The sequence below is a fragment of the Cherax quadricarinatus genome, chromosome 83 (genome assembly GCF_038502225.1).
Source record: "Cherax quadricarinatus isolate ZL_2023a chromosome 83, ASM3850222v1, whole genome shotgun sequence".
Classification (NCBI taxonomy): Eukaryota; Metazoa; Arthropoda; class Malacostraca; order Decapoda; family Parastacidae; genus Cherax; species Cherax quadricarinatus.
The window spans coordinates 4946044-4972011 of NC_091374.1; the positions used below are offsets into that span (position 1 = coordinate 4946044).

Sequence of the window (25968 nt, forward strand, 5' to 3'; positions counted from 1 at the left end):
CTGTGTCAGGGTTGCCAACTCTCCTGATGGTGCCATGGCTGTTAACCTTCCCAATTGTGCTAAGGCTACCAATCTTGAGTGCCAGAGCTGCCAATCCTCTTGAGTGCCATGGTTGCCAATCCTCTTGAATGCCATGGCTGCCAATCCTCTCGAGTGCCAGGGTTGCCAATCCTGAGTGCCAGGACTGCCACTCTTAAGTGCCAGGGCTGCCAATCTTGACAGTGCCATAGCTAGTAAGTAAGTTTATTCAGGTATACACAAATACAGTTACATAGAATTATCATACATAGCAGCATATGTGTAGAGAACCTAGGAAAACCCCAAAAAGTCAGAGTGACTTACTTCCATTGCCAACTCTGACAGTGCCATATTGGCTAACCCTCCTGATAGTGCCATGGTGACTAACCCTCCTGACAGTGCCATGGTGACTAACCCTCCTGACAGTGCCATGGTGACTAACCCTCCTGACAGTACCATGGTGACTAACCCTCCTGACAGTACCATGGTGACTAACCCTCCTGACAGTACCATGGGTGGCAGCTCTTTTGCTAATGTATGAGCTGCCATCACAATTTGTGGTGCAAGACTACCAGTCCCTCTGATGGTGCCAGTGATGCCAACATTTATTGTAACATGACTGCCAATCCCCTTGATGGTGCCATGGATGCCAACCCTCCTAGTGTAATGGCTACCAATCCTACTGATTGTGCTATGGTTGCAAACCTTTCTGAAAGTGCTAGGCTGTCAACTATACTAACATTGCCAGGGATGCCACGTTTACTGAGTGCCATGGCTGCTAATTCTTGTGACAGTGTAAGGGCTGCCAGTACCTGAGGGGCTTGAAGGCATTAACCCTTTGACTGTCGAAGGGCCCAATCCTGAAGTTGCTCCTGGTGTCGCAAAATATTCGAAAAAAAAAAAAAATTTTTTCTTATGAAATGATAGAGAATCTTTTCCCGATTGTAAAGACACCAAAAAAACGAAATTTGATGGAAAACTGACGGAATTACGCTCTCGCGAAGTTAGCGACTTCGGCGATATTTAAATTATTATTATAATCAAAAAGAAGCGCTAAGCCACAAGGGCTATACAGCGCTGCAGGCGATATTTAAAAATCGGCAATTTCGCCCACTTTGAGCCCTATTTTCGGCTAATTCCATTATGCCAGTCAACCAAACTCATAACTATTTCTTCAGAACTCTATTTTTTCTATCGATTGAGCACAAGAAACTGCCCATTTACCGATTTCAACTACCCAATAACATGGTCAGAAATTTGCAATTTGGCCAATTTCACGAAAATTAAAAAATACGACAATTTCAAAATAAGGTCCAGAATGAACAATGCAGACATTCCTGGCTCTAAAATAAGATTTTCTTTGTTCATCAGTCATGTCTCCAGGTCCCTGTGATATTACTCTTGCTTTTTATTTTGAAATTTTATTCAAACAAAAAATAGAAGATTTACTGTTATGCAGACTACTGCAATACTGTAATAATTGTAAAAATTACATCAACCCATTCATGACTGCGTATTAGAATGGCTATTTGGACATTTATTGGACAATGACATCATTTGTTTACTTTTGAACATCGGCAAAAATCAAACATTTCCTGTACTTTGTGCTCCATTTCCAGGTTCTTTTTATAGTAAAATTAATCAAAATCACCTCCATTTCTATAATATAGTTTCCATTCTATCAAATGAGACCATGAAAACGAGAATACAACCACAAATACTATACGAAAATAGACCACAAAGTCGGCATTTTAATTAAAAAAAACGGTCGGAGTTTTTTTTTTCTCATTATGCACTGCATGCTCCAGGATTTTTTTTATGTGGTGCACACTGACCACACAGACCCATTCTCTCACATGTGGGCCTACTAGCTTTCTCCTGCCTGATTTGAAGCCGCTAGAATTTATGAGTATATATACGTCAAACACGGTACCTCACAAACGTATATATACGGCCGCGACAGTCAAAGGGTTAAGTATCCTCATTACCCTACTGAAACATCCAGATTTCAAAACATTATTATTATAATCAAAAAGAAGCGCTAAGCCACAAGGGCTATACAGCTTCAAAACATTATGAAATCCATTCTGTATGATGCAACATAACAGAAATATAGCTAGCTGTTATTCCCACTATGTAACTGTCAATTAGAATACAGTAGTAGCAAATTTAAAATATCCAGTTTTGCTTGATAAAAAAAGTTTAATTATTCCAGCATTCATGAGGATAATGCTTAGTAGTACAGGTCATACAGTACCTGATGGCATGGGAGTGAATTAGGTTCGATCCAAGGAGAAGGGAGAATAGGTCCAATTCTTTGGATTAGGAGCTCTTCACCAACATAAAAGCACCTTCCTTGAGAGGATCTGAGGTAAAATGAGCTCCCTTTAGTATATTACATTCATGGGGAAGAATACACAAATAACCCACACGTAAGAGAGAGAGGAACTTGCGATAATGTTTCGGTCCAACTTGAACCAAACATATTCATGGGGAAGTGCTAAGCTCCGGGAAAGAATGGGAGGCAATTAGGTTCGATCCATTGGAGATCAGGTCTAATTGCTTGGATCAAGTGCCCCTCACTGGCATCAATGAACCTCCTTGGAGAGACTAGCATTAGTAAATTACCTCCTCACTATGCTTGCTATTTTCAGCAAATATCACTATGGTGCCTTTATTTCAATGAGAACCTGTTCTCCCCTTCAATAGATTAAACCTTATTGCCTCCAGTTCCCTAGGTGCTGTATGACTTAACACAGTGATGTCATACATTGCTTAAGATATGAGAGGTATCATGTGTGATTCTAGGAAGGATAGCTCCATTCACCTTGATCAAGAACCCTTGACCTACATTAAGGCAGCCCCTTGAAGGATATTTTTGTGGTGTTATTATTATATTTATAGGGTGAGCAATAAGCCCATAGAAGATATATAGCACCTGGAAAAATGGGAGGCAATCAGCTTCAATCCAAGGAAGAAGTAATATGCAATTTCTTGAATAAAAAGCGCAAACACCTTCCCTTGAGGGGTGCTTGTTGTTGAATTAGACACATGTGCAACTCTTGGGTATCTTTATTGAGGAAACGTTTCGCCACACAGTGGCTTCATCAGTCCATACAAACGAGAAACTTGTATGGACTGATGAAGCCACTGTGTGGCGAAACGTTTCCTCAATAAAGATACCCAAGAGTTGCACATGTGTCTAATTCAACAACATGTCGGTTCTCTGAACCATTCATCTACAGGGGTGCTTGTGCTGTAATCTGTAACATTTTGGAATACAGCAGCACAGGTCTTTCTGGTGGTGGTGACAAGTGGGAAACCTATTTGACCCTATGCTGGAGTAGAGCAAGCCTCAAATTATACAGTAATTTTGGGAAAACTCTCGTAGAAATATATATTTACTTCATCTTTTAAAGTGTTAAATCATTTGGGAATACCCTACATACTGTGGTTACAAATTTAATTATTACTGTAATCACAGAACAGCACTAAATCAACATGGGACACTAATATAAAAGCAAACAACTGTTGAGTTGAAACATTCAACTGGGAAAATGTTATTCATAGACAAAATTTTGATCTGAGCAAAGCTCTACTGTAGTATTTGTAATTAAAACAAGATTAATGTTTATCGGAAATATATTGTAAAAGATAGATAGCACCTGTCCAGATTATTTACAGATGGTATGACATGTTCACTGGATTTTATGGCAGGATATATATTCCTGTATTGTATATACAATAACAACACAAATACAGCGCATTACAATTTGGTGACACTATGCATGACTACTAACTAACCAACAACTACTGGGTTAACATGTATACCTGACTATACACATGAGGCACAGGTTTCACTTAGTCTACTTGTAAAACAAAAATGGGATGATCACATTTATTCTTTGTTTTTAAGCAAAAATCAAGTTAAATGTTTTTACCATAAATGCTTTTGATTAAGAATGCATAAAATATTACAATAATTACAAACAATACAAAATAACTTTACAAGCTTTTCAAAAATACGACTTTATCACTAAATGCCACTAGACATCACAGATTCATTATTCAATTTCTTGCAATAAAAGTTCTGCATCTGTTATCAATATACATTTGTAAACTGCATATAGGCATATACATTAATTCCATACATCCTAACTGCTCGATGATTCTTGTGAAACTAACTTGTTTCCATTTACACGAACCTGTTTTTGCACAGCTTTAATATGTGTGAAATAGAATCGTTCTTTAATAACAGAGATCATCTATTATATGTGGATTGTTTTGTTTCTTTTATAACTTTTTCTTTTTGTCACTTCACTGTTTTCAGATTTTTGCAAGCCTTAAATTGAAGTAAAGGCTGTTGGTAATTCTTGACATCATGACAAGATGATAAATCTTTGTGATCACACAGGAAGTTGGTTGAGATCATCCAGTTTGTCATAGTCACCGTCACCATTGCCACTGCTGCTTCCTCCATTATTCCTCTCAAAGAAGTCCCTCTCAACTATCTGGCACAGTTTCACCAAATTGCCGAATGATCGTACAATGGTTGCCAGTCGATTGTCAGGAAGTGGAGTTGTTAGGAGTGTAAATAGATGTCCGAACACTAAAGCATCTAGCTCAGTTGGTCTGTAAGCAGAAATATAAAAATTTCAGTTAAAAACTACAAAATTAAAGGTGCTCAAAGTTCAGAATGTAAAATTTGTAAAATTTGGTTTTGGCAAAATGAACAATATTTACACTGGATATGCCATTCAAAGTGGATAATATACATATATAGCATCAATTTTTTTTAAGAGACCACAGTTATTGTTCACTCCGAATGCTAACCTATACTTTCATGTTGTGTGCATGTAAGTGTTGCATCTTTCCTTAATCTTACCTATCACCAGAATACTATGTCTGGAATATCTAAAACCATAACTCCAATGATTTGTCTTAAACTCTCCTAGTCATCCCCTCGAAAGCAGATTTCCTGCATGTTCATACTGTATGTAATAAATTATTATTAATATGTAAAGACAATAGTTAATTTTGTCAGCTATTTCTATCATTATAAACATACACTGATACTCTAAACAAAATACGTATTAAGATTCATCATAGGATTCTGTTTCTTTACAATATAAGCAAACTCTTAATCCTATTACCAAACATAATTTTTATCATATTCAAAAGTCTAAATTTTTGTTTGTAACATTTTATAAATTTCACCCAATGACAACACTAGTAATGCTTTAATTAATTTTTTTAGCACACCTACTGTCTCCTACCAAGGTGACCTAAAAAAGAGGAAACACATCCACCTTCATTCACTCAATTGCTGTCTTGCCAAAGGTGTGTTGACATCACAATTCCGATGAGCCCCCACCCCACCCAAAAAAAAAGTATTGTGGTTCACCGCTACTTCAGGGTGGAGGCACAGTACATCAGAATTCAAGTCTGGCTAACTGGTTTCCCTGAGTCCCTTCATAAATGCTAACATAAATGATATTTATACCAAAACAGAACTTAGACTCAAGAATACAAACCACATCATCAAAACCAATTAAGTAATAAGATGTATCTATATTATAAGAAACTGATTGTATTCACAATAGATATTTTGTGTTTACTGGATCTTACAAACATTTCACAGCAGTAAAAATTTAAATGGACATATGGTCAGGGAGTCATATAGCAGTAATTAATATAATATTATAAGTCATTAAGTTTATTAACCCTTTGACTGTTTTGGTCGTATATATACGTCTTACAAGCCAGTGTTTCGGACATATATATACTCAATAATTCTAGCAGCTTCAAATCAAGCAGGAGAAAGCTGGTAGGCCCACATATGAGAGAATGGGTCTGTGTGGTCAGTGTGCACCACATAAAAAAAATCCTGCAGCACACAGTGCATAATGAGAAAACAAACCTGACTATTTTTTTGGATTAAAACGCCGACTTTGAGGTGTATTTTCGTATAGTATTTATTGTTGTACTCTCTTTTTCATAGTCTCACATGATAAAATGAAAAGCATATTGCAGAAATAGAGATGATTTTTATTAGTTTCACGATGAAAACGACCTTGAAACTGAGCTCAAAGTAGTGGAAATGTTCGATTTTTACCAATGTTCAAGAGTAAGCAAATCACACCACACGTCCAATACACATCAACTGGGGAGTCTAATATTCTTTCACTAGTGCATTGATATTATTTATACCATTTTTACAATAATGCAGTAGTCTGCATAACAGTAAATTTTGTATTTTTTGTATGAATAAAAAATCAAAATAGAAAGCAATAGTAATATAAGAGGGGCCTAGAGATGTGACTAATGAACAGAGGATATGTTATTTTAGTGCCAAGAATGTCTACATTTTTTATTCTGGACCCTATTTTGAAATTGGGATCTTTTTTTAATTTGCATGAAGTTGGCCAAATTGCCAATTTCTGACAACTTTATTGGGTAGTTCAGATTGGTAAATGGGCAGTTTCTTGTACCCAATTGATAGAAAAAATGGAGTTCTAAAGAAATATCTATGAGTTTGGTCAACTGGAACAACGGAATTGGCCAAAAACAGGGCTCAAAGTCGGCAAAATCACCGATGCATATATGTCGTCGAGACCACTAGCTTTGCGGGAGCATAATTCCCTGAGTTTTCCATCAAATTTCGTACTTTTGGTGTCATTACCATCGGGAAAAGATTCTATCATTTCATGAAAAAAAAAAATTTTTTTTTTCCTAAATTTTTTTGACATACAATGACAGTTTCAGAAAGGGGCTTGCGACAGTGAAAGGGTTAAGACACAGGTACACAAAAGTACAATGTTCATACATAATGTAAATTACCCAGGATATCCAAAAAAAGGTCGAAGTGGCTTATTTCTATAGTGTAGAGAATTTATTTAACAAATATTTTGCTATATAAGCCTTCCAAAGTCTATAAAAAACACAAACAAAAACATACATTGATGCACTATGAATGAGGGATGAGGATAACTACAGTTTTGATCTATAGTATTGCCACACCTCTGGCAAGACAGTGGAGTGAATGATGGTGAAAGTGTTCCTTCCTTTGGTTTTGCCCCCACCTTGTTGGGAGATGGTTGGTGTGTTAAAAAAATATATTTATATATATACATGGCCAAGCAACTAAAGTAAACATATGAGCCTGGAAAAAGGGCATTACAATACTGTACAGGCAGGCTCCACTTTACAGCATGTCACTTTATGGAGTTTCATTAATACAGCAGTTTTCTCAATTATACACATTCTTCACTTATTAAGACTTCCTACAATAAATATATTCACCACTCACTATAAAATAAGGAGAAAAATATTTTAAGGTAAGTAATGTGTGTACTGTACATGCACTTTTTAGGCCAACCTATATTGCTCACTTAATATATATTAGTGTAAATATGTTACCAGAAGTGGGATACGGCTGGTACGTTGAAAGAAAGAAAAGATGTTACCAGATTTTTATATGCACTTGAAAGTGAAAAAAAGGGCTATGTTTCACTTTACAGTGACTTTTGTATTTACAGCAATAGCAAGGAACCTAACCTGATGCATAAGTTTGGCCCTACAGTAGCCCGGAACCTAACCTGATGTATAAGCAGGGCCCTACAGTAGCCGGCAACCTAACCTGCTGTATAAGAGGGGCCCTACTGTAGCCTGGAACCTAACCTGAGGTATAAGCAGGGTCTGCCAGTATATGGGTTACATCTGCAGCAACATAAGCATTTCCACACACTAACTCCCAAAGAAATAAATTATTATTCTTAATTGTTTTATTCAATATTCTCTTTGGAGCTTCACATTATTATACAAACCAAAAAAATTATCTTGGAATGTTGTGTTATACCTGTTACCGAAGAAGAAGTCTTGTTTGTCCAGACGCTCAGAAAGTGCACTGCAGCAGTGTTCCACTTCATTATACACCTTAGGGCAAAATAAACATATAAGAACAGTAACATATACTGTATTTTAACTTGAAATACAGAAGATATGCTCAACAAATTAACACTTCCTTGTTACTAAAAACAGAAATGGTCCAAATACAGTGAATATTTTATAAATATTAATCACAAGTATACAGTATTTCCAAACATTTTGACCCTTGCTAGTGACTAGTTGTTTCTTTATTATCAGGATAAGAAATTGAAAACACAAAGCATGGCATCTTGCCAAATTCACCTCTTCCAATGATTTTTGTTTCCAACCCAGAACATTTAGTCGTCGTATGACCTGGGTGCGTTTCTGGTGGGTTAGAATGTGGTTAATTGGCCAAGGGTATACCGACCCATAGCGTGACTTTGTTACATCTTCATAGGTTACTTGATCAAGCCACGAGATGTACAGCTGAAATAAAATATATCTGGCACTGTAGTAAAACAAATTTAGGGAACTGGCAATTACAATAAGAGAGGGTATGTTAGACATTTTGTAATGTATCCACATAGCAAATGCTGTACATGATTCAGTTTAGTGACTTTCACCATGACAGTACATTCCTCACTGGGCTGAATGTTTTGAAACAGGTGGCATCTCATGTGAGTAGTTACAAGTGCATTATTACATTATTTTGCCCAGATATACTGTAGTTAGTTCACAGCCCACTTCATCTAAAATGCATTAGAGAAGGTCACAGAATGATGAGAAATACAGTGATGTAAGACTCTTCCTTCACAAGCTGCTTTCTTAAAACATGAAACCTTTCAAGTGCAGCCTTGATGTTGGTGAAAGGCTTTTTATCCAAGGAATTGGAGCTTCCCTTCCTCAGATCAAATGTGATTAGATGTCATTCGTAGGTGCTTGATGACCTTTGTAGGTTTAACTCTTCCCCATGCATAATAATAATTGCACAAGATAATCACACTCTTATCCATTCCTCAAACTAATACTCAAATAGCATCAAATTCTGATGCCAAACCTTGATATGCAGACATCTGATCTATCTCTAGTTTAGGGGTAATTACTGTAATAATGTCACAAAATCATTAAGAACTTTACCATGACGGAGTTTCTTAAAAGTCATCAATTAATTACAAATGCAGGTACTCTACCTATATAATGCTAAGCTGTGCCCATATTCAATGCATGAAAGGCTGATTAAATTAACTTGTTAACTAAACTTAACAGAATTTTGTTGTTGAGCAAAATGATTTAGTGAACACATACATATATCACTTTTACTCGTTAACTCTATAAGTAGGAGTAATAAACTTGAACCAAGTGAAACTTACCTCAGCATTTGCCAAGACATTGCTGACAAGTGACATGTAGGCCCGCATGTCTGCCTTCTGTGTGGTGTCCAGTCCGTCTGTCAATGTGACACCCTGATGATGACAATGATATGAAAATTATGCCTGCGAAAATAACTGACACCAAGGTTTATAGTGAGGCTAACCATGAATATCTAGGGCAGAAGTGAGTAATAAGATTAAATAAACTAAAGAACATGAAAAAGACTAAGAGGTACAGTATACACTGAATAAAGGTTAAATGAATAACTCTTAACAAGACAAATACATAACATTTTATGAACTCATACCTGAACTATTGTACATTAACAATTTGTTCTGCATTGGTAAGTCACATTAGTTCCACTAGAGAATAAGATGTACTGTGTGGTTTTCTGTCTGCTAGCTAAGCTATTCATCTTCCTGCAAGAAACTTGCACCAAGAACAAGCTTCTCAAAACTCTTGCAATTACATGGATAATTAATGAAAATACAGCAATAAGCAGATGCAGTGCATAGTTTATGCCAAGAGAAGCTCTCATGGTCCAGAAACTCACTGCAAAAGACACTATAACATATGACTAAGCTTAACAGCCATATTTAGTTCTGTGTAAGACCCAAATGACTTCCAAATTGTAAAAGTCCAAAGAGTAAAACACAGTTTGATTCTTGACCAAGACTCATTACTAATACTGGCACATCTGTGACCTTTATACAGATGGATATGTAGACCAGCATGCAGTCTGCATAAGCAGGCATTATTATCAGAGATGCAACAGATGTCTAAACACTACTGTATTCTAATGAATACTCCAATATGCACACATAAATTGCAGCCATATATAAAAGCCCCATATACTACCAACATGTGGTTCTTTTACAATGAAATATCTACAGCCACTGGCCAATATGTAGCTAATCACTAATTGATCTTCAACTACAGGACAAAGTGAATTATGGCTAGTGATAACATGAATACCCAGCCACCATGACCTATTTGTCTCTCTTTTGCCTTTCTTCCACCATCATACTGACCTTATTAGCGACAAAGGCGACGATAGGGTCAAGCTCGGCCACCACAAATGCCCCAGCCTTGATGAATGGCACCCGACCTGCAATACCAGACAACCATTACTTAATCTGGAGACCTGGAGACACTTACTATTTAACCAAGAGATTAGCCTCATGAGCCTGGAGACACTTATTATTAACTAAAGGCAGTAAATACTTAACCAGAGGCAGTAATTGCTGAAATCAAAGGCAATAATAATAATATTTATTTCTACTAGGTAGTATGGTGGTAAACAGCAACCACCCAGGGAGGTACATACTACCGTCCTGCCAAGTGAGTGTAAAACGAAAGCCTGTAATTGTTTTACATGATAGGATTGCTGGTGTCTTTTGTTTGTCTCATAAACGTGCAAGATTTCAGGTACGTCTTGCTACTTCTGCTTACACTTAGGTCACACTACATATACATATACAAGCATATATATATATATATATATATATATATATATATATATATATATATATATATATATATATATATATATATATATATATATATATACACACACACACACACACCCCTCTGGGTTTTCTGCTATTTTCTTTCTAGTTCTTGTTCTTGTTTATTTCCTCTTATCTCCATGGGGAAGTGGAACAGAATTCTTCCTCTGTAAGCCATGCGTGTTGTAAGAGGCGACTAAAATGCTGGGGGCAGGGGGTTAGTAACCCCTTCTCTTGTATAAGTTACTAAATTTAAAAAGAGAAAATTTCGTTTTTCTTTTTTGGGTCACCCTGCCTTGGTGGGATGAGGCCGGTTTGTTGAAAAAAAAATTATTTCTACATAAATTGTCCTTCACGTTGCAGATTTAGGAAATCTTGATTTTCTTCACGATGCAGATTATTGTAAATGTGGACTTTCTCGATGTTGCTGGTTATGTAAATGTGGAGATTGGTTGAGACGTTGTCATTCAATGTATGTAAAGAAATGTCTCCTCCCCCAAGACCGAGTGATGGAGAGCACTTGCCGCACTGCGCTCCATCTCTCTTACTTACACCTCTTCGGCTATAACTATATTGTTTAACGTAAGCACTGTGCCCCTGGAGGGTGAGGGAAGAGAGGGAGGGGCGAGGAAGAGGAGAGAGAGACTGCATGTTGTATAAAAAAAAATATACAGAGGGACGCCAAAATACAATGTATGTGGTGCTGTTTCTCCTGACCAGTGACATCCCACTACGGAACGGCCAATCTGCTATATTCAGACAATTTAGTTCATTCTGCGTACGGGCCTGTTTGGGTATATACTCATCTCACTTTGAAACAAATGATAGGCTGAGGCCTGGTTTCAGATGCAAAAGGGTTAGATTTATTAACTTTAACACATTTAGAAACACGGATACCTTGTACTTAACTCTTGAATACTTCCAGCAGGTACTAGTTTCTTACACATACGACAAGAATGATTATTTTCGCAGGATATGACATTCCTGAAGGGTTGAAGGTTTCTAAGTTACTTTCTCTGGATGTGACCCACAACACTAGGCTAACACACAGGTACTTGTTTTACTGCTAGGTGGGCAGTGGCAACAAGGGTGTAAGGAAAGTTGCCAATAAGCTTCTCAGAGTCAAGACATCGAATTCGGAACCTTGTGATTATGAATGGAATGCTCTCACTAATGAGTTACGTAGCAAACCCAACCACCTCCAAAAAAGGGGAAAGAAAGAGTTAGAGGGGGCTGGGGAACTAAGGAAAGAAGGGGAGGAGAGAGGTGAAGAAAGGCTTAGGAGGGGAAATGCTGAGAAAGGTGAGGAAGGAAAGGGAAAGGCGAGAGGAAAGGGAAAGGAGAGGGGGAGGAGAGACGAGGGAGCTAAGGGGATGATGAGGGAGGGTAGGGAGGAGAGGAAGAAAGAGAATCCATCCGGAGAAAGATCGATCAAGGAATCAGGACCAAAATAGCCTTGTCCCCGAGGGCGTCCTCTTGTTTACAATCTGGCGTGACTGGGATGGCAGAAACGACAGTCTTAGCTGCGTAATACCTCACGACTGGTTCCAGTCCCACTGAAGGCATTATGGTGTTTTCACATGTCTAATCCACGGTCGAACTTAAGAAGCATGTGTACAACCTCTAAATGTACCCATGTCAACTTTTTTTGCTATAAAAGCGAAAAGAATTATGCGAAGCAGTGACTGGAGAGTGAGTTGTTAATTATATGAGCATGTGAGAGAGTGTGTGGGAGTCACGGAAGGCTGCGGTATTGTCATGTATCACCACCTCTCACCACATCTTACCACCTTTGCCACTACCACCGCCACTGTCACACCACTGCCGCTGTCATCATCACTACACCACCAATACGGATCCATCATAATAATCACGGGTTTATATGAAGGTATTACAAAACCTACTTGTTAGCAGCTTGTCCTGTATAACACCAGGAGTTGCTTCCCAACGATACGCTCTTTAATGATACTTAAAATTACATAAATGCATCTGGGGGTCGTAGTCTGATCTTAATTAATTAATTACAAATATAATGACATTTCCCATTAGCTGTAACATAAACAACCTTCACCCAGTGATAACCTGACTGACATCTTTCTCTTAGAAAAAAAAAAGAAAGTGCTAGGAAGAATGAGGAGTGATGTGGAAGAGGGGCAAAAGACGGTGAGTAGAGGGGTGGTAGAAGGTTTGTAGAGAGGGAGGTGGAAAGTGGAAGAGGGAAGCAGCGAATAAAAAAGAATACTACTGGTGCATAATGCTTCCTCTTTTCTTCCACACTTTACATCCTCCATATATGCCCCCCCCATACAAACACCCCTACCTTACACACACATACAACCCTCCCCACACACACACCACCACCACAATCTTATTCCTGGAGTGCGGGCGAGAAAGATACATCATAATTTACACCTGGAATTATGTGGGGACTGGTTCTAAACCTGCACAGAACAAGAAAACTTATTACTAGGTGGAGGTATGATAGCCATGAAAATCCCCTCACCCCAAATAAAAAGCCGGGGTGCAATAAATGCACTACATCTCAATAAGTATAAAGGGTACAAATATACAGGTAATTACCAGCAGATTTCTATCTCTCTTTAACTGGGAACGTTACAACTTTTTATCAAAATTGTTCCTCATTAGCCAGGCTGTGGTTCCTGCGTGGTGCCAGTACGAACAGTTCGAGAGCACCACCGGACAGTAACTCCTGTTCTACTCTACGGTCTCTGTATACCACGTTTTATTATAAAACTATTCTCAGTTTGTCTTCCAACTGGTATCTGTTCTAACGCATATTATTATTTAAAAAAAGAAACGGTAAAGTAAATCCGTGTAGGTGACAAGTGCGCTGCGGCGCTGTTCCTGTAACAACAAAGAGATACAAAAAAAAGTAATATGACAGTACACAATGGTAGAGTTATGATGTTCCTGGGGCTGTGAACCCAAGACACGACGGTCGCCCCCCCCCCTCCCTCAGTCCTCACTCAACCCACTCCCTTTTAAGTCCCCACCCCCTCTCTCTCTCTCAATCCCCTCTCTATTCTTACCTTCACCTTCGCTCCTCCAGTCTCATTTCCTCTAACCTTCACACACATTCCCCTCTCCCTTTAACCTTCACACTCCCCTTCTCTCAATTCATCATACTCGTTTCCCTCTCCTACTTCCCTCCTTCACACTGACTTTCCCTCCATCTCTACCTTCAGCTCAACACCCTCATTCCTCCTTCCCTTCCACCCTCTTCTTCCCCCTCCCGCCTTGCTCCCGGGGTTGACGTGAGGCTGACAAGTTTAGGGACACGTGGAATGATTAATGGAAAGGATCAATGCCCCAGTTCTGAAGGTTTTTTTTACCTCAGTCAGTAATACACTTGGTAAAGTAAAGCAAGCGAGGAATGAACGAAGGAAGAATGAGACAGAGGGGGAAAATGAAAAGATAATATACTAAGTTTGTTATTATTATTATTATTAAAAGGTACTAAATCCGTATGAGTCATACAGATTCTCGCTAACCTGGAGCAGCGAGACAAACCAGTGAAGTTTTGAGGAGAGTAGCTTTAAAAACAAACTCACCCGTATTCATTCTCTCTCTCTCTCTCTCTCTCTCTCTCTCTCCCTATCAGTTTGTTTAAAAGCCTATGGAGTGCACGTGAGTCAGTAAGGTTGATTTTCACCTATACAACAACAGTTAAGATTACTTTAATCTATAATATAGATTAAAGTAGTCGTGTTTATTCAGTGATATACACTCCTGTGTACATACACTGAGACCCACATTTCTCAGTGTATATATCATGTGGTGTAATAAAGTTTTGCGGAGAGAATGTTTAATGAGAAAGCCGGTGGTAGTCTCCGTGTTGGAGAGACCAGAATACCCTGAACGAAGCATGTATTAAGGTTGATATGTTACTCTTTACCCTCTTAAACTATTGTTTATGTCATAATGCTGTAGCGGTTACTGCTACTGAAGAGATATTGCTGCAATATCGGTGGTGTACTCTGGCCTGCACCGTCGAGATGCTAGCACCGCCAGGACACGAGCACCGCCAAGACAAAGCACCGCTACCGTCCTTGCACTTCCATCCTCGCTGGCTTGTATGACTAACAGCGTCTGAGGGATGTCTGGGTGTGTGTAGGCGCAGCTGTACATACCTAGTTGTGTTTCCAGGGGTCGATTCTCTGCTCCTGGTCTTGCCTTCAATAAAAAGGTATTACTGATTCCTGGCCTCTCATCCCCCTATCATACCTACCAATCAGTCGGACTGTGGTTCGTACGTTGGATTACGTGCGGCTAGCAGTAACAGCCTAGTTGATCAGGCCCTGATCAACCATGAGGCCTGGTCAAGGACTGGGCCACGGAGGCGTTGACCCCCGGAACACCCTCCAGTCTCTCCCTTCTTCCACAGGTTTTGTCATATCTACTACTGAAACGGTAGTTTCATGTGTCAAAATCAGCTCCTGATCCCTCATTTTAACGGCATACGACCCACTTCACTGTAGTAGCTGTGTGCGTGCGTACAGCAGCATGAAGGAGGGTGCCGGCGTAGCAGGGAGGTTAGGAAGGGAGCCAGGCCAGAAGGTTGGGTGCAGGCAGCCAGTGTGCTCTCTGCTGGTGTCCTTAGTGGTCGATCTTCACCTCACTGCCTGCCCACCACGCCTGTCTCCAGGTGGGTTCACGCCCACACCCACCCACCCCATAATTACCCACCTACAACTCTCGCTTCTTCTTACAAACACAACTCGTCCCACAGTGTTATATTCTATCTCCAAAGTGTCACCTTCTATCTGTATTATGTTAATCTGTGGCATCTATTCCTGACGCCAACCGGTCACTTCACACCCAACAATTTACTCAAAATCAGACTTTGGTGTCTATCCGGCCTCTTTTGAAGCGACGCTTCTCATCAACAAGCATCAACACTCGCCACAGTCGAGAACTTCACACATCAGCTGATCAAACACTGTGTGTGTGTGTGTGTGTGTGTGTGTGTGTGTGTGTGTGTGTGTGTGTGTGCTTTCATCTATTTGTACAAACCGACAATAAAACCCGTCAAAGCATCTTGTGAACAAAAAGAGAATCAGTGTACAAACTCATAACAGGAGGGATTACGAAGATAATGCAACTCTCCTTTAAGAGTCATTTTAGAATTTTAACACTAGGACTCTCGACCATTGTGACAGCTCACTCCAAGGGCAACTCTGCCGCGGTAATAGAGCGCCAGGGAAAAATAGGTGGCATACGGGTTCAATCCAAGAGGGTAGGACTAACTCCTTGGATCAACAGCTCCCCCCCCTCACCGGGACTCTTGAGAAGACAAAGACCCACTTTGACCTGTAAATCTTTTTTTTTTCTTATGACTGACATGATGAGTTACACGTGTTCTATTACATGTTATATAAAACATATTACAAACAATAATTCGTGCATCACTGCTTCAGAATTTTTATAAAAACACTAAATTTATATGTAGTGTTATTAGTAATACTAATGTACAGTATTATGCTTCAAATAAAGTGTTGTTGCTACCCAGGAGATAAACACAGCATCACTGACTCAAACTTGACCGCCAATATGTCGGACGATCACCTGGTGACGTCACGTGCAAATATTGTTACACCCAACACACACACACACACACACAGTTGTCTGGTACAGTATACATAATCAATGCTCACGCTCCACGGAGGAAGGGACGATCATAATACTGTCAAACACTGACCCTCATTTATTATTCACTTAACAACTGAAGTGCTCTAAATTCCTCGCTGGACTAAAATATGTCATTTTTGCTTGTTTTAATACTTTAAATAATAATACTATTGTACTGCAACTACTAGTAATTACAACACGTAGTAACTACTACTATAAACTTAACTACCAGTAATTACTAAACCTGTTAAAGCTATCTACTACAACTACTGCTAAACACTATAATTACAACTACAACTACCTTTTCTTATATATGTGTGTATATAATGTATAACGACTTTATGTATTATCAAATTTATCAGAATACAGCCCGTGCTCCTAAGTAGTCAGTATATTATTGTTCAATGGTACATAATACCAGTGGGTCTCCGTTTTCGGTTTACGCACCTAACACTTTCTATCCCGTTTATGTAGTAATGCATTTACTGACATTATTAAATATTAAAATCCGTTACATTTTATTTATATATGCAACGATCTAAACTAACCAAACTTATATAACGTGTATAAAGAAAACTGTTTAAAACAGAGAGAGAGCAATCGACGTGTATTAGAGGATGGGTTGTTAAGCTTGTAAATCATTGACACATCAATATAGTGTGCGCCTCAAATCATTGACACATCAATATAGTGTGCGCCTCAGTCATTTCCGCATCAGTCAAGATAATGTGCTTACAGACCATGCAAAAACATAGCTGGAGAAGCACAAATGATAGCGGGAGTAACAATCTATAAAGCAACTGGAAGAGACAAATTATGAAGTAACTGAAGTCGTACCGTACATAGCTTGGAGTACCAGAAACAATAGCTGGAATATCACAAATGATACATGGAGTATTACAAACGATAGCTGGAGTATCACAAACGATAGCTGGAGTATCACAAACGATAGCTCGAGTATCACAAACGATATCTGGAGTAAAACAAATATGTGGAGTATCACAAACTATAGCTGGAATATCACAAAGGATAGCTGGATTATCACAAACGATTGCTGGAGTATCACAAACGATAGCTGGAGTAAAATATGTGGAGTATCACAGACTATAGCTGGAGTATCACAAACGATAGCTGGAGAATCACAAACGATAGCTGGAGAATCACAAACGACTGCTGGAGTATCACAAACGACTGCTGGAGTATCACAAACAATAGCTGGAGTAACACACACGATAGCTGGAGTATCACAAACGATAGCTGGAGTATCACAAACGACAGCTGGAGTATCACAAACGACAGCTGGAGTATCACAAACAACAGCTGGAGTATCACAAACGATAACTGGAGTAAAGCAAATGATACGTGGAGTATCACAAACTGGAGTATCACAAACGATAGCTGGAGTATTACAAACAACAGCTGGAGTATCACAAACAACAGCTGGAGTATCACAAACGATAGCTGGAGTAAAACAAATGATACGTGGAGTATCATAAACTATAACTGGAGTGTCACAAACGATAGCTGGAATATTACAAACGATAGCTGGAGTATCACAAACAACAGCTGGAGTATCACAAACGATAGCTGGAGTAAAGCAAATGATACGTGGAGTATCACAAACTATAACTGGAGTATCACAAACGATAGCTGGAGTATTACAAACGATAGCTGGAGTATCACAAACAACAGCTTGGAGTATCACAAACGATAGATGGAGTAAAGCAAATGATACGTGGAGTATCACAAACTATAACTGGAGTATCACAAACGATAGCTGGAGTATTACAAACGATAGCTGGAGTATCACAAACAACAGCTGGAGTATCACAAACAGCTGGAGTATCACAAACGATAGCTGGAGTAAAACAAATGATACATGGAGTATCACCAACGATAGTTGGGGGTAGCACATGACTTGGAAACATGTACAAGATACATTATACAGCAACAGCAAAACTTTCTAACACAAGATAAAATTAGAAAGTAAGATAAAACTAACCAGGAAGTTGGATACGAGGTCATCCCACACTGCCCAAATTACCACTAGGGTTTCTCCTCAAAGTTCATCAAATTACCACTAGGTTTTCTCAAAGTTCATCAAATTACCACTAGGTTTTCTCCTCAAAGTTCCTCAAATTACCACTAGGTTTTCTCTTCAAAGTTCATCGAAATACCACTAGGTTTTCTCCTCAAAGTCCATCGTACCTGTCTCAGGTTTTTTGTTTCCCTTTTTCTCCAAGACAAACTCTTGAGGACTTTACACAGTTAAGAATCAAGTTACTTACTGTGTATTTTTAAGGCTAAGAGTTATTTTCCTAACACAGTACATGTTAAGATTTTTTTTTTTTAAATTTTAGCTCTTTTCCTGCCATATATTTTAAACGCTAAATTCCTCTGAGGAAAAGGAAGGTATCTCCGATTCCTTGAATCTAGGGCCTTTCACGGGCGTTAGGACACCTTCCCCTTTCAAGTTGTAGTGGTTTTGAGTTTGATCTCAGAGAAGCGGTAATGCTACAACTGTGGAGGCAATTTAAAGTGCTCCTGCAGAGGTAAAATAGGTGATGTACCCCCTCTCTTTTAAAAAGAGGCACTGGCGGGAAGAAGAGGAAAAAGAGGGCAAGAGAAGTAAAGAAAGAATGCCTCCCTTTTGTGGTGTGGCCTTGACTCCCCTGCGTTTGATGCATCTTCTCCATTACTCCCCTCCCCCCTTCCCTTCTGTTGCCTACAAACATCCTCGCACTCCCCCCCCCCTCTCTCTCTCTCTCTCTCTTTTCTCTGACATCAAGATCACGTTTCGGGCAAAAGTGAATTCAAATTACATTACAACAAACTTCACCTAATTTAAAATTCATGACAACAGACATACAGAGATATGATACACTCTAGTATTATTAGTATTCATGTTAATATACCTCAGTTTTACTATTATAAAATAAATATCAAACGCCATATATATATATATATATATATATATATATATATATATATATATATATATATATATATATATATATATATATATATATATATATATATATATATAACCTCATCAGTACAGGAGAATAAATTAATTAACGGAGAGAGGGGAAAAATAAGCAGCAGCATAATTTTTCAGAACCCCCGTAGTGTTTCGTGAAGCAGAATTATTAATTAATTAAGAAGGGGGTTGGGGAGAAAGGGTAAGGGGGTGTGAGAAAGGGTAAGGGGGTGTGAGAAAGGGTAAGGGGGTGTGAGAAAGGGTAAGGGGGTGTGAGAAAGGGCAAGGGGGTGAGAAAGGGTAAGGGGGTGAGAAAGGGTAAGGGGGTGTGAAAAAGGGTAAGGGAGTGTGAGAAAGGGTAAGGGGTGTGAGAATGGGTAAAGGGTGTGAGAATGGGTAAGGGGTGTGAGAATGGGTAAGGGGTGTGAGAATGGGTAAGGGGTGTGAGAATGGGTAAGGGGTGTGAGAATGGGTAAGGGGTGTGAGAAAGGGGAGAGGTGTGAGAAAGGGGAGAGATGTGAGAAAGGGGAGAGATGTGAGGATAGGAAGAAGGTTGCGAGGGAGGGTGAGTGGTTGCGAGGGAGGGTGTGTGGTTGCGGGGGAGGGTGTGTGGCTGCGAGGGAGGGTGAGTGGTTGCGAGGGAAGGTGTGTGGTTGCGAGGGAGGGTGTGTGGTTGCGAGGGAGGGTGTGTGGTTGCGAGGGAGGGTGTCTGGTTGCGAGGGAGGGTGTCTGGTTGCGAGGGAGGGTGTGTGGTTGCGAGGGAGGGTGTGTGGTTGCGAGGGAGGGTGTGTAGTTGCGAGGGAGGGTGTGTAGTTGCGAGGAAGGGTGTGTGGTTGCAAAGGAGGGTGAGAGGTTGTAGGGGAATATGTGAGTTTGTGAGGGAGGGTAGATATTGTGAGGGAGGGTAGATATTGTGAGGGAAAGGAGAGAGTGTGAGTGAATAAGGGTGTAATTAAGGGTAGCAGGTGTGAGGGGAGGAAGGAGAAGGAAAGGTAGGGAGCAGGACTCCCAAACTGCCATGTCTTTCTCTCTCTCTTTTGCTATCTCTCTCTCTCATCACTTCCTCCACCTGTATCTGTCTTACTTGTTATCTCCCTCTTTTCTATGTATCTTTCTTATCCTTTTTTCTTCCATTCCTATCAACATTATTCTCTTATCCTACAATTCCCCTTCCCTCCTTTTCCCTTTCCTCTCCTACTATTACCATGTCCCTCCTTTGCTGTTTCCCATGATGTCAGTGAGCCCCCAGGTGTCACCTGCTTACATTACCATATGTTACAACCACCAGAGGTCACACTGCAGTAATTATCAGCTGCATTAACCTTCCCTCTCCCTCTCCTCTTGTCCTTCCCTCTCCCTCTCCTCTTGTCCTTCCCTCTCCCTCTCCTCTTGTCCTTCCCTCTCCCTCTTTGTCTGCTCCCCTCTGCTCTTGTCCTTTTCTCCTCTCCCTCTCTTCTTTTCCTCTCATCTCCTGGTTTGTGCATGTGGATCCATTTGTCTCTCACTGGAAATGTAACCACTAACATCATCTCTATAAAACCATCAGTTCACTGCTGGGACATTTAGGAACCAACACAGACACACCTACCCACCTGCAGCTGGGCAGATCAATATGCACTCATGGAAAGACATGTCAGACAATACCTTTACCTTCAGCAATGAGATCAAACCGAGAGAAAGATACACAAACGTAAAAGTTGCCCCCCACACTAGGTGACAAGCCAATAAAGAAATAATATAGGAAGGATGGATACTAAGGAGATTACAAATGACACAATATTAGAAAATCTGATTCAATTACATGTCAAAAAACCTGAATTTATAGCCTAAATTGTTAATGTAACCTCTCTGCTATGTCTATCATGTCTCTTGTCTTGGAGAATTTATCTTTTTTCTTTATTTTTTCAGTTTCTTTTACAATCATTTATTTTTTAACTTATTCATCTTTTTCTTTTCCATTTATTAAATCCTTTGTTTTTATCTCTTTTCTCTAACTTTTTTTTATTTTATTTGCACAGGGTTTGCATGAAGAAACAGCTAATAATAAATAAATTTTTATAATCCTCACTCCTAATTTTCCACAAAATTGTATACTGCAAAATCCTTCTTATTAGCATATATACAGTGGAGTCAAAGGCATACTGTATATGCAGAACTTATATGAAGCTGCATCAAGTCAAAATGGTTTCGAGTTCACACAGCTTCACACAGAGAAATGGTGTCACAATAAGAGCTTGCTCTATAAACATATCTTTGACTCAATTCTATCTTCATCTTGCTTATGTTTCCAGTACATATGCTGTAATACAGTACATGTCTGAGAAATCACAATGCCATCAATACTCAGAATTTATTATACAATTTGCAAACTTCTACACATTTCATTTTTTTAGCTAGTCTTACAATGATGATGTGTGTTACTCACCACAGAAGTATACTGTAAGGTGATATTATATGATATTGCTTGTTAAAGCAAAGCCTGTGCTTTATGAAGATCCCGTAACTAATTATGAGGCTTGTATTTTCTTAAAGTACATCATTAATTTTGTAGGTAGTAGGTTGGTAGACAGCAACCAACCAGGGAGGTACTACCGTCCTGCCAAGTGAGTGTAAAACGAAAGCCTGTAATTGTTTTACATGATAGCAGGATTGCTGGTGTCCATTTTTCTGTCTCATAAACATGCAAGGTTTCAGGTACGTCTTGCTACTTCTACTTACACTTAGGTCACACTACACATACATGTACAAGCATATATATACACACCCCTCTGGGTTTTCTTCTATTTTCTTACTAGTTCTTGTTTATTTCCTCTTACCTCCATGGGGAAGTGGAACAGAATTCTTCCTCTGAAAGCCATGCGTGTTGTAAGAGGCGACTAAAATGCCAGGAGCAAGGGGCTAGTAACCCCTTCTCCTGTTTATATTACTAAATGTAAAAGGAGAAACTTTCATATTTCCTTTTGGGCCACCCTGCCTCGGTGGGATATGGCCGGTGTGTTGAAAGAAGAAAGAAGACATCATTAATTTCATTGGGAAGTGCTACACCCATAAAGGCCATAAAAATGTCTGGGGAATAGGAGGTATTGTTTGATTTAAGGTAGGGGGTGGTACCTCCAATAACTTGAATCAAGAGCTCTTCACTGTATGAAGACACCTCCCTTTGAGGAGTACATACTTTATTTGCTTGCAATTAATTTTCAAGGGTTGAAACTTGGTGGTAGGAAAAAAGGCATAAATTTATTTTTTGACGTGTGAAACCTTTCTTTTCAGAGCTTAAAAATTTTCAAGATTAAAACTAAACTTTAAAAGAAAAAGTGGAGCAATACAAATGAATTACAATAAAAGTCCAATTCCCTGAATCAAGAGTCCGTCAGTTATATCAGAGAACCTGTCTGAATAAATATAAAAATTAAATAATTAAGACCCCCTCACATCAAAATTAGTTGAAACAAACTTCCAACTATGTGGTGTATGGAAACTGTTAAGAACTTTATTCAGCATTCATAAAAAACTAACAGCAATAAAGATAGCAGCAGCTGTCAACACAAATAAGATGGCTGGCACTGCTAACATGCCAAGAAGCAAGATGTCTCCCACTACATCTGATATGAAGTCTCCAAGTGCCCCCACCCATTCTGCCTCTGCCTTCTCACTTCTGCGATATATGCACAAGGTTAGTTATTTAAGTTGTCTTTCTAGCAAAAATTCAAATCAAGAGTTGTTTGCAGTTTATATTTGCTATTACATTAAACTTAAGCCCATTAGCAAATTATTTATTAGTAGAGGTACTAGTGAGTAATATTCAAAACTTTTGCTCCACAATATAATTTGTTTTTAAATGGACAGTTAACACTTATTCATCAGACTGACAATTCTTTAAGATTTTCTGCCAACTGTAATATATAGTAGGAGTAAATAACGTGGTTTTTCTATAAACATGACAATGAGAACACATGCAAAACTAAACACAGTATACATACAATACTGCAATAGTATGACTATATATTCTAATATGTATTGTATGCTGTGATTACTGTGTATTGTAAATAGGAGGGCCCCGCTCATACAGCAGGTTTGGTTCTGGGCTACCGCTGTCGAGCACAAATTGCTGTAAAGTGGAATGTAGACATCTTTTCACTTTCCAATGCACATAACAGCCGATAACATGTTTACACTATCAAATATTAAGAGCAATAGAGCTAGGCCTAAAAAATGCATATTCAGTACACACATTACTTGCCTACTATTTATATCTCCCACCTATTCTCCAGCTCAACATATTAGAAATTTAAATTTTGCCTCTCCAAAGTTTATTTCACAATTCTTATTCTTATTGCCATGTTCCACTGTTATTAATAATATTTTACCCTGTGCCTTTTTGGTAAAAACAATCTTATTTATATGAAATATACTTCAGTACTGTTACTTTAATTGCATGAGCAAAGATACTCTTTGATCTCATCACAGAGGAATGGGAAGTATTCAGGTTTAATCTGAGGAAGGGAAGGACAGCTCTAATTTCTTGGATCAAAAGCCATGCAAAAGCATCAAGTAACACCCCTTGAAAAGAAGTTGGAGAAAGTTAGTGTACTCATCAATGTGTACTTACCACTGGGAGACATGTGTTCAGCATTGCCCCTCATTTCCAAGGAAAAGTTGAGTTGGCACATCTTAAGGAATGCCTGTACTGCTAAGCAGCTAGCATTATCCGGCAACAGAATTTGCTCAACTTCATACTGCTGGAATAATTTCACATCATTTGGCCATGGTTCTTGAGCTAGATGGACAAAAATTATATACCTGTCAATAGTGGTCATGTAAAGAACCTAAGAAGTGCAATAAAAATACTGAAAATAATAAAAAGTCACAATACCATGGCTAAAACAATTTACTAAAAACTTGCACTTAGGAGAGGACCCTTATGACGATGTTTCTGTCCATCCTGGACCATTGTCACATCATAACTTGACAATGGCTCATCATCATGGCATTTCTTGCCTAAGTGTAGATTTTTAGTGAAAAATACTGAAAATATGCTAGTGTAATAATGCAATTAAAATGGTCTCATACATTTTACAAAACACAATGATAAATATGCTTTAGTAAGATTAGAGTGAGAAACAACAACTATCACTAATTATTTGTTAAATATAAGTGCAAATACTTGTAGTAGATTAAAAAAGTGGGAAGAACTGAAGATGAAGTCGAGGGAAACAAAAGTACAGTAATATATTATATAATAGAAATGTAACAAAAATCTCAATAACCAATCATTTTTAAATTTAAATACAGTACATAAATTTGCACTATAGCTAATTTAACATAAGTACTGTACCATGACAGATCATTTTTTAAAAACTCTTTTGCATAAAAAAGAGGTGTCTGAACCCTACACACCCAACCCAACTTCTGTAGGTATAGCCACTAACAAACTGTTTACTACCCGACTGCTGTATAAATAACTTTTAAAAAATTATTTGCTATCTAGCTGCTGGCTGAATAGACATTCACTTTGAATTTATTGAGTTTCCTTAAAATACAGTAAACTCTCAATTTATTGAAATAACAAGGGAAAGATGGTGACTGGTAATGACGACTAGTGGACAGAAATGAAATTTTGTGATCATAACAATAACCAACAGTTCTGTAACCAACAAACTTTCTTCATTGTTTCTACATCAACTGACCCAGCAGATTTTGTCCTGTATACCTGAAGTCCATTTAAATTTAGGTCCATTATAATAAGGTGTTTACTGAAGTGTGCAATATTCATCTTGTCACATTAAGAGAATGTATGTTCTTTAATGATGATAAGGAAACTTAACAAATAAGCTTATGCTAGGTTATTTACAAGGCCATCTAATTTGATATAAATCTTGGATATACCACTAAAAGAAAGGAAGTACAGTACAAGCCAGCACTCATCACAGTGAAGATGTAACACTGCCAAAACTAAATTAAACTGTGCATTGAAAAATGTAGCCAAAATGCACAAACACACCTGTAATCACCACCATATTAAATTATGTGCAATGATAATCATGTATTCATGATTGTTGTTGCATGATGTCAACAGTAACAGCCTGGTTGATCAGGCTCTGATTCACCACAAAGCCTGGTCACAGACCGGGCCGCAGGGGCACTGATCCCTGAAACCCTCTCCAAGTATACTCTAGGTATGCACAGAGACTTTCGAAATCAGTGTGAGGCACTTTAATATATTACTGACAAAAAATGTAGAACCACTACAGATATTTTTGCATTTTATGCAATAATTTTACGTATAGTAAGTTTCTTCAGGAACCAGCATTCAATATTATTATATCTGGCTTTATTATTGCATTCACGGGGAGTGCTAAACTCAGCTGGGGAATGAGAGGCATCAGGTTCGATCCAATTAAACTGGAAAACGGGTACATTTCCTTGGATGAAGCATTTCTTGTTGGCTACTGATTTTATATAGGTATTAAAATGAGTACAATTTTTATTTTACCTATAGATATTAATATATCTTACACATAACATACAAACTGGTTTATAATCGTCTTTTTTGCATATAAATCATTAAATCTC

General features: G+C 38.6%; 2 protein-coding genes across 4 annotated transcripts in view; one reads left to right on the top strand and one right to left on the bottom strand.

The window, feature by feature from the left end:
- Positions 1 to 3642: 3642 nt before the first annotated feature.
- Positions 3643 to 25968, bottom strand: part of LOC128702161 (metaxin-2) — a 38680-nt gene continuing 16354 nt past the window's right edge. For both annotated transcript variants that reach the window (XM_070102755.1, XM_053796236.2), the window contains exons 2-7: positions 24005 to 24172; positions 10290 to 10366; positions 9258 to 9350; positions 8209 to 8373; positions 7877 to 7953; positions 3643 to 4650 (exon numbers count right to left, since the gene is read on the bottom strand). In XM_070102755.1, the coding sequence (XP_069958856.1) occupies positions 4425 to 4650; positions 7877 to 7953; positions 8209 to 8373; positions 9258 to 9350; positions 10290 to 10366; positions 24005 to 24065 (699 nt within the window). In that variant the 5' untranslated portion in view covers positions 24066 to 24172 and the 3' untranslated portion in view covers positions 3643 to 4424. The remainder of the gene's footprint in view (positions 4651 to 7876; positions 7954 to 8208; positions 8374 to 9257; positions 9351 to 10289; positions 10367 to 24004; positions 24173 to 25968) is intronic.
- Positions 15325 to 25968, top strand: part of LOC128702160 (uncharacterized) — a 31223-nt gene continuing 20579 nt past the window's right edge. Inside the window, exons 1-2 of one of the 2 annotated variants that reach the window (XM_053796235.2) lie at positions 15325 to 15432; positions 22666 to 23068. In XM_053796235.2, the coding sequence (XP_053652210.1) occupies positions 22949 to 23068 (120 nt within the window). In that variant the 5' untranslated portion in view covers positions 15325 to 15432; positions 22666 to 22948. The remainder of the gene's footprint in view (positions 15433 to 22665; positions 23069 to 25968) is intronic. The other variant, XM_053796233.2, reaches the window with a different exon arrangement.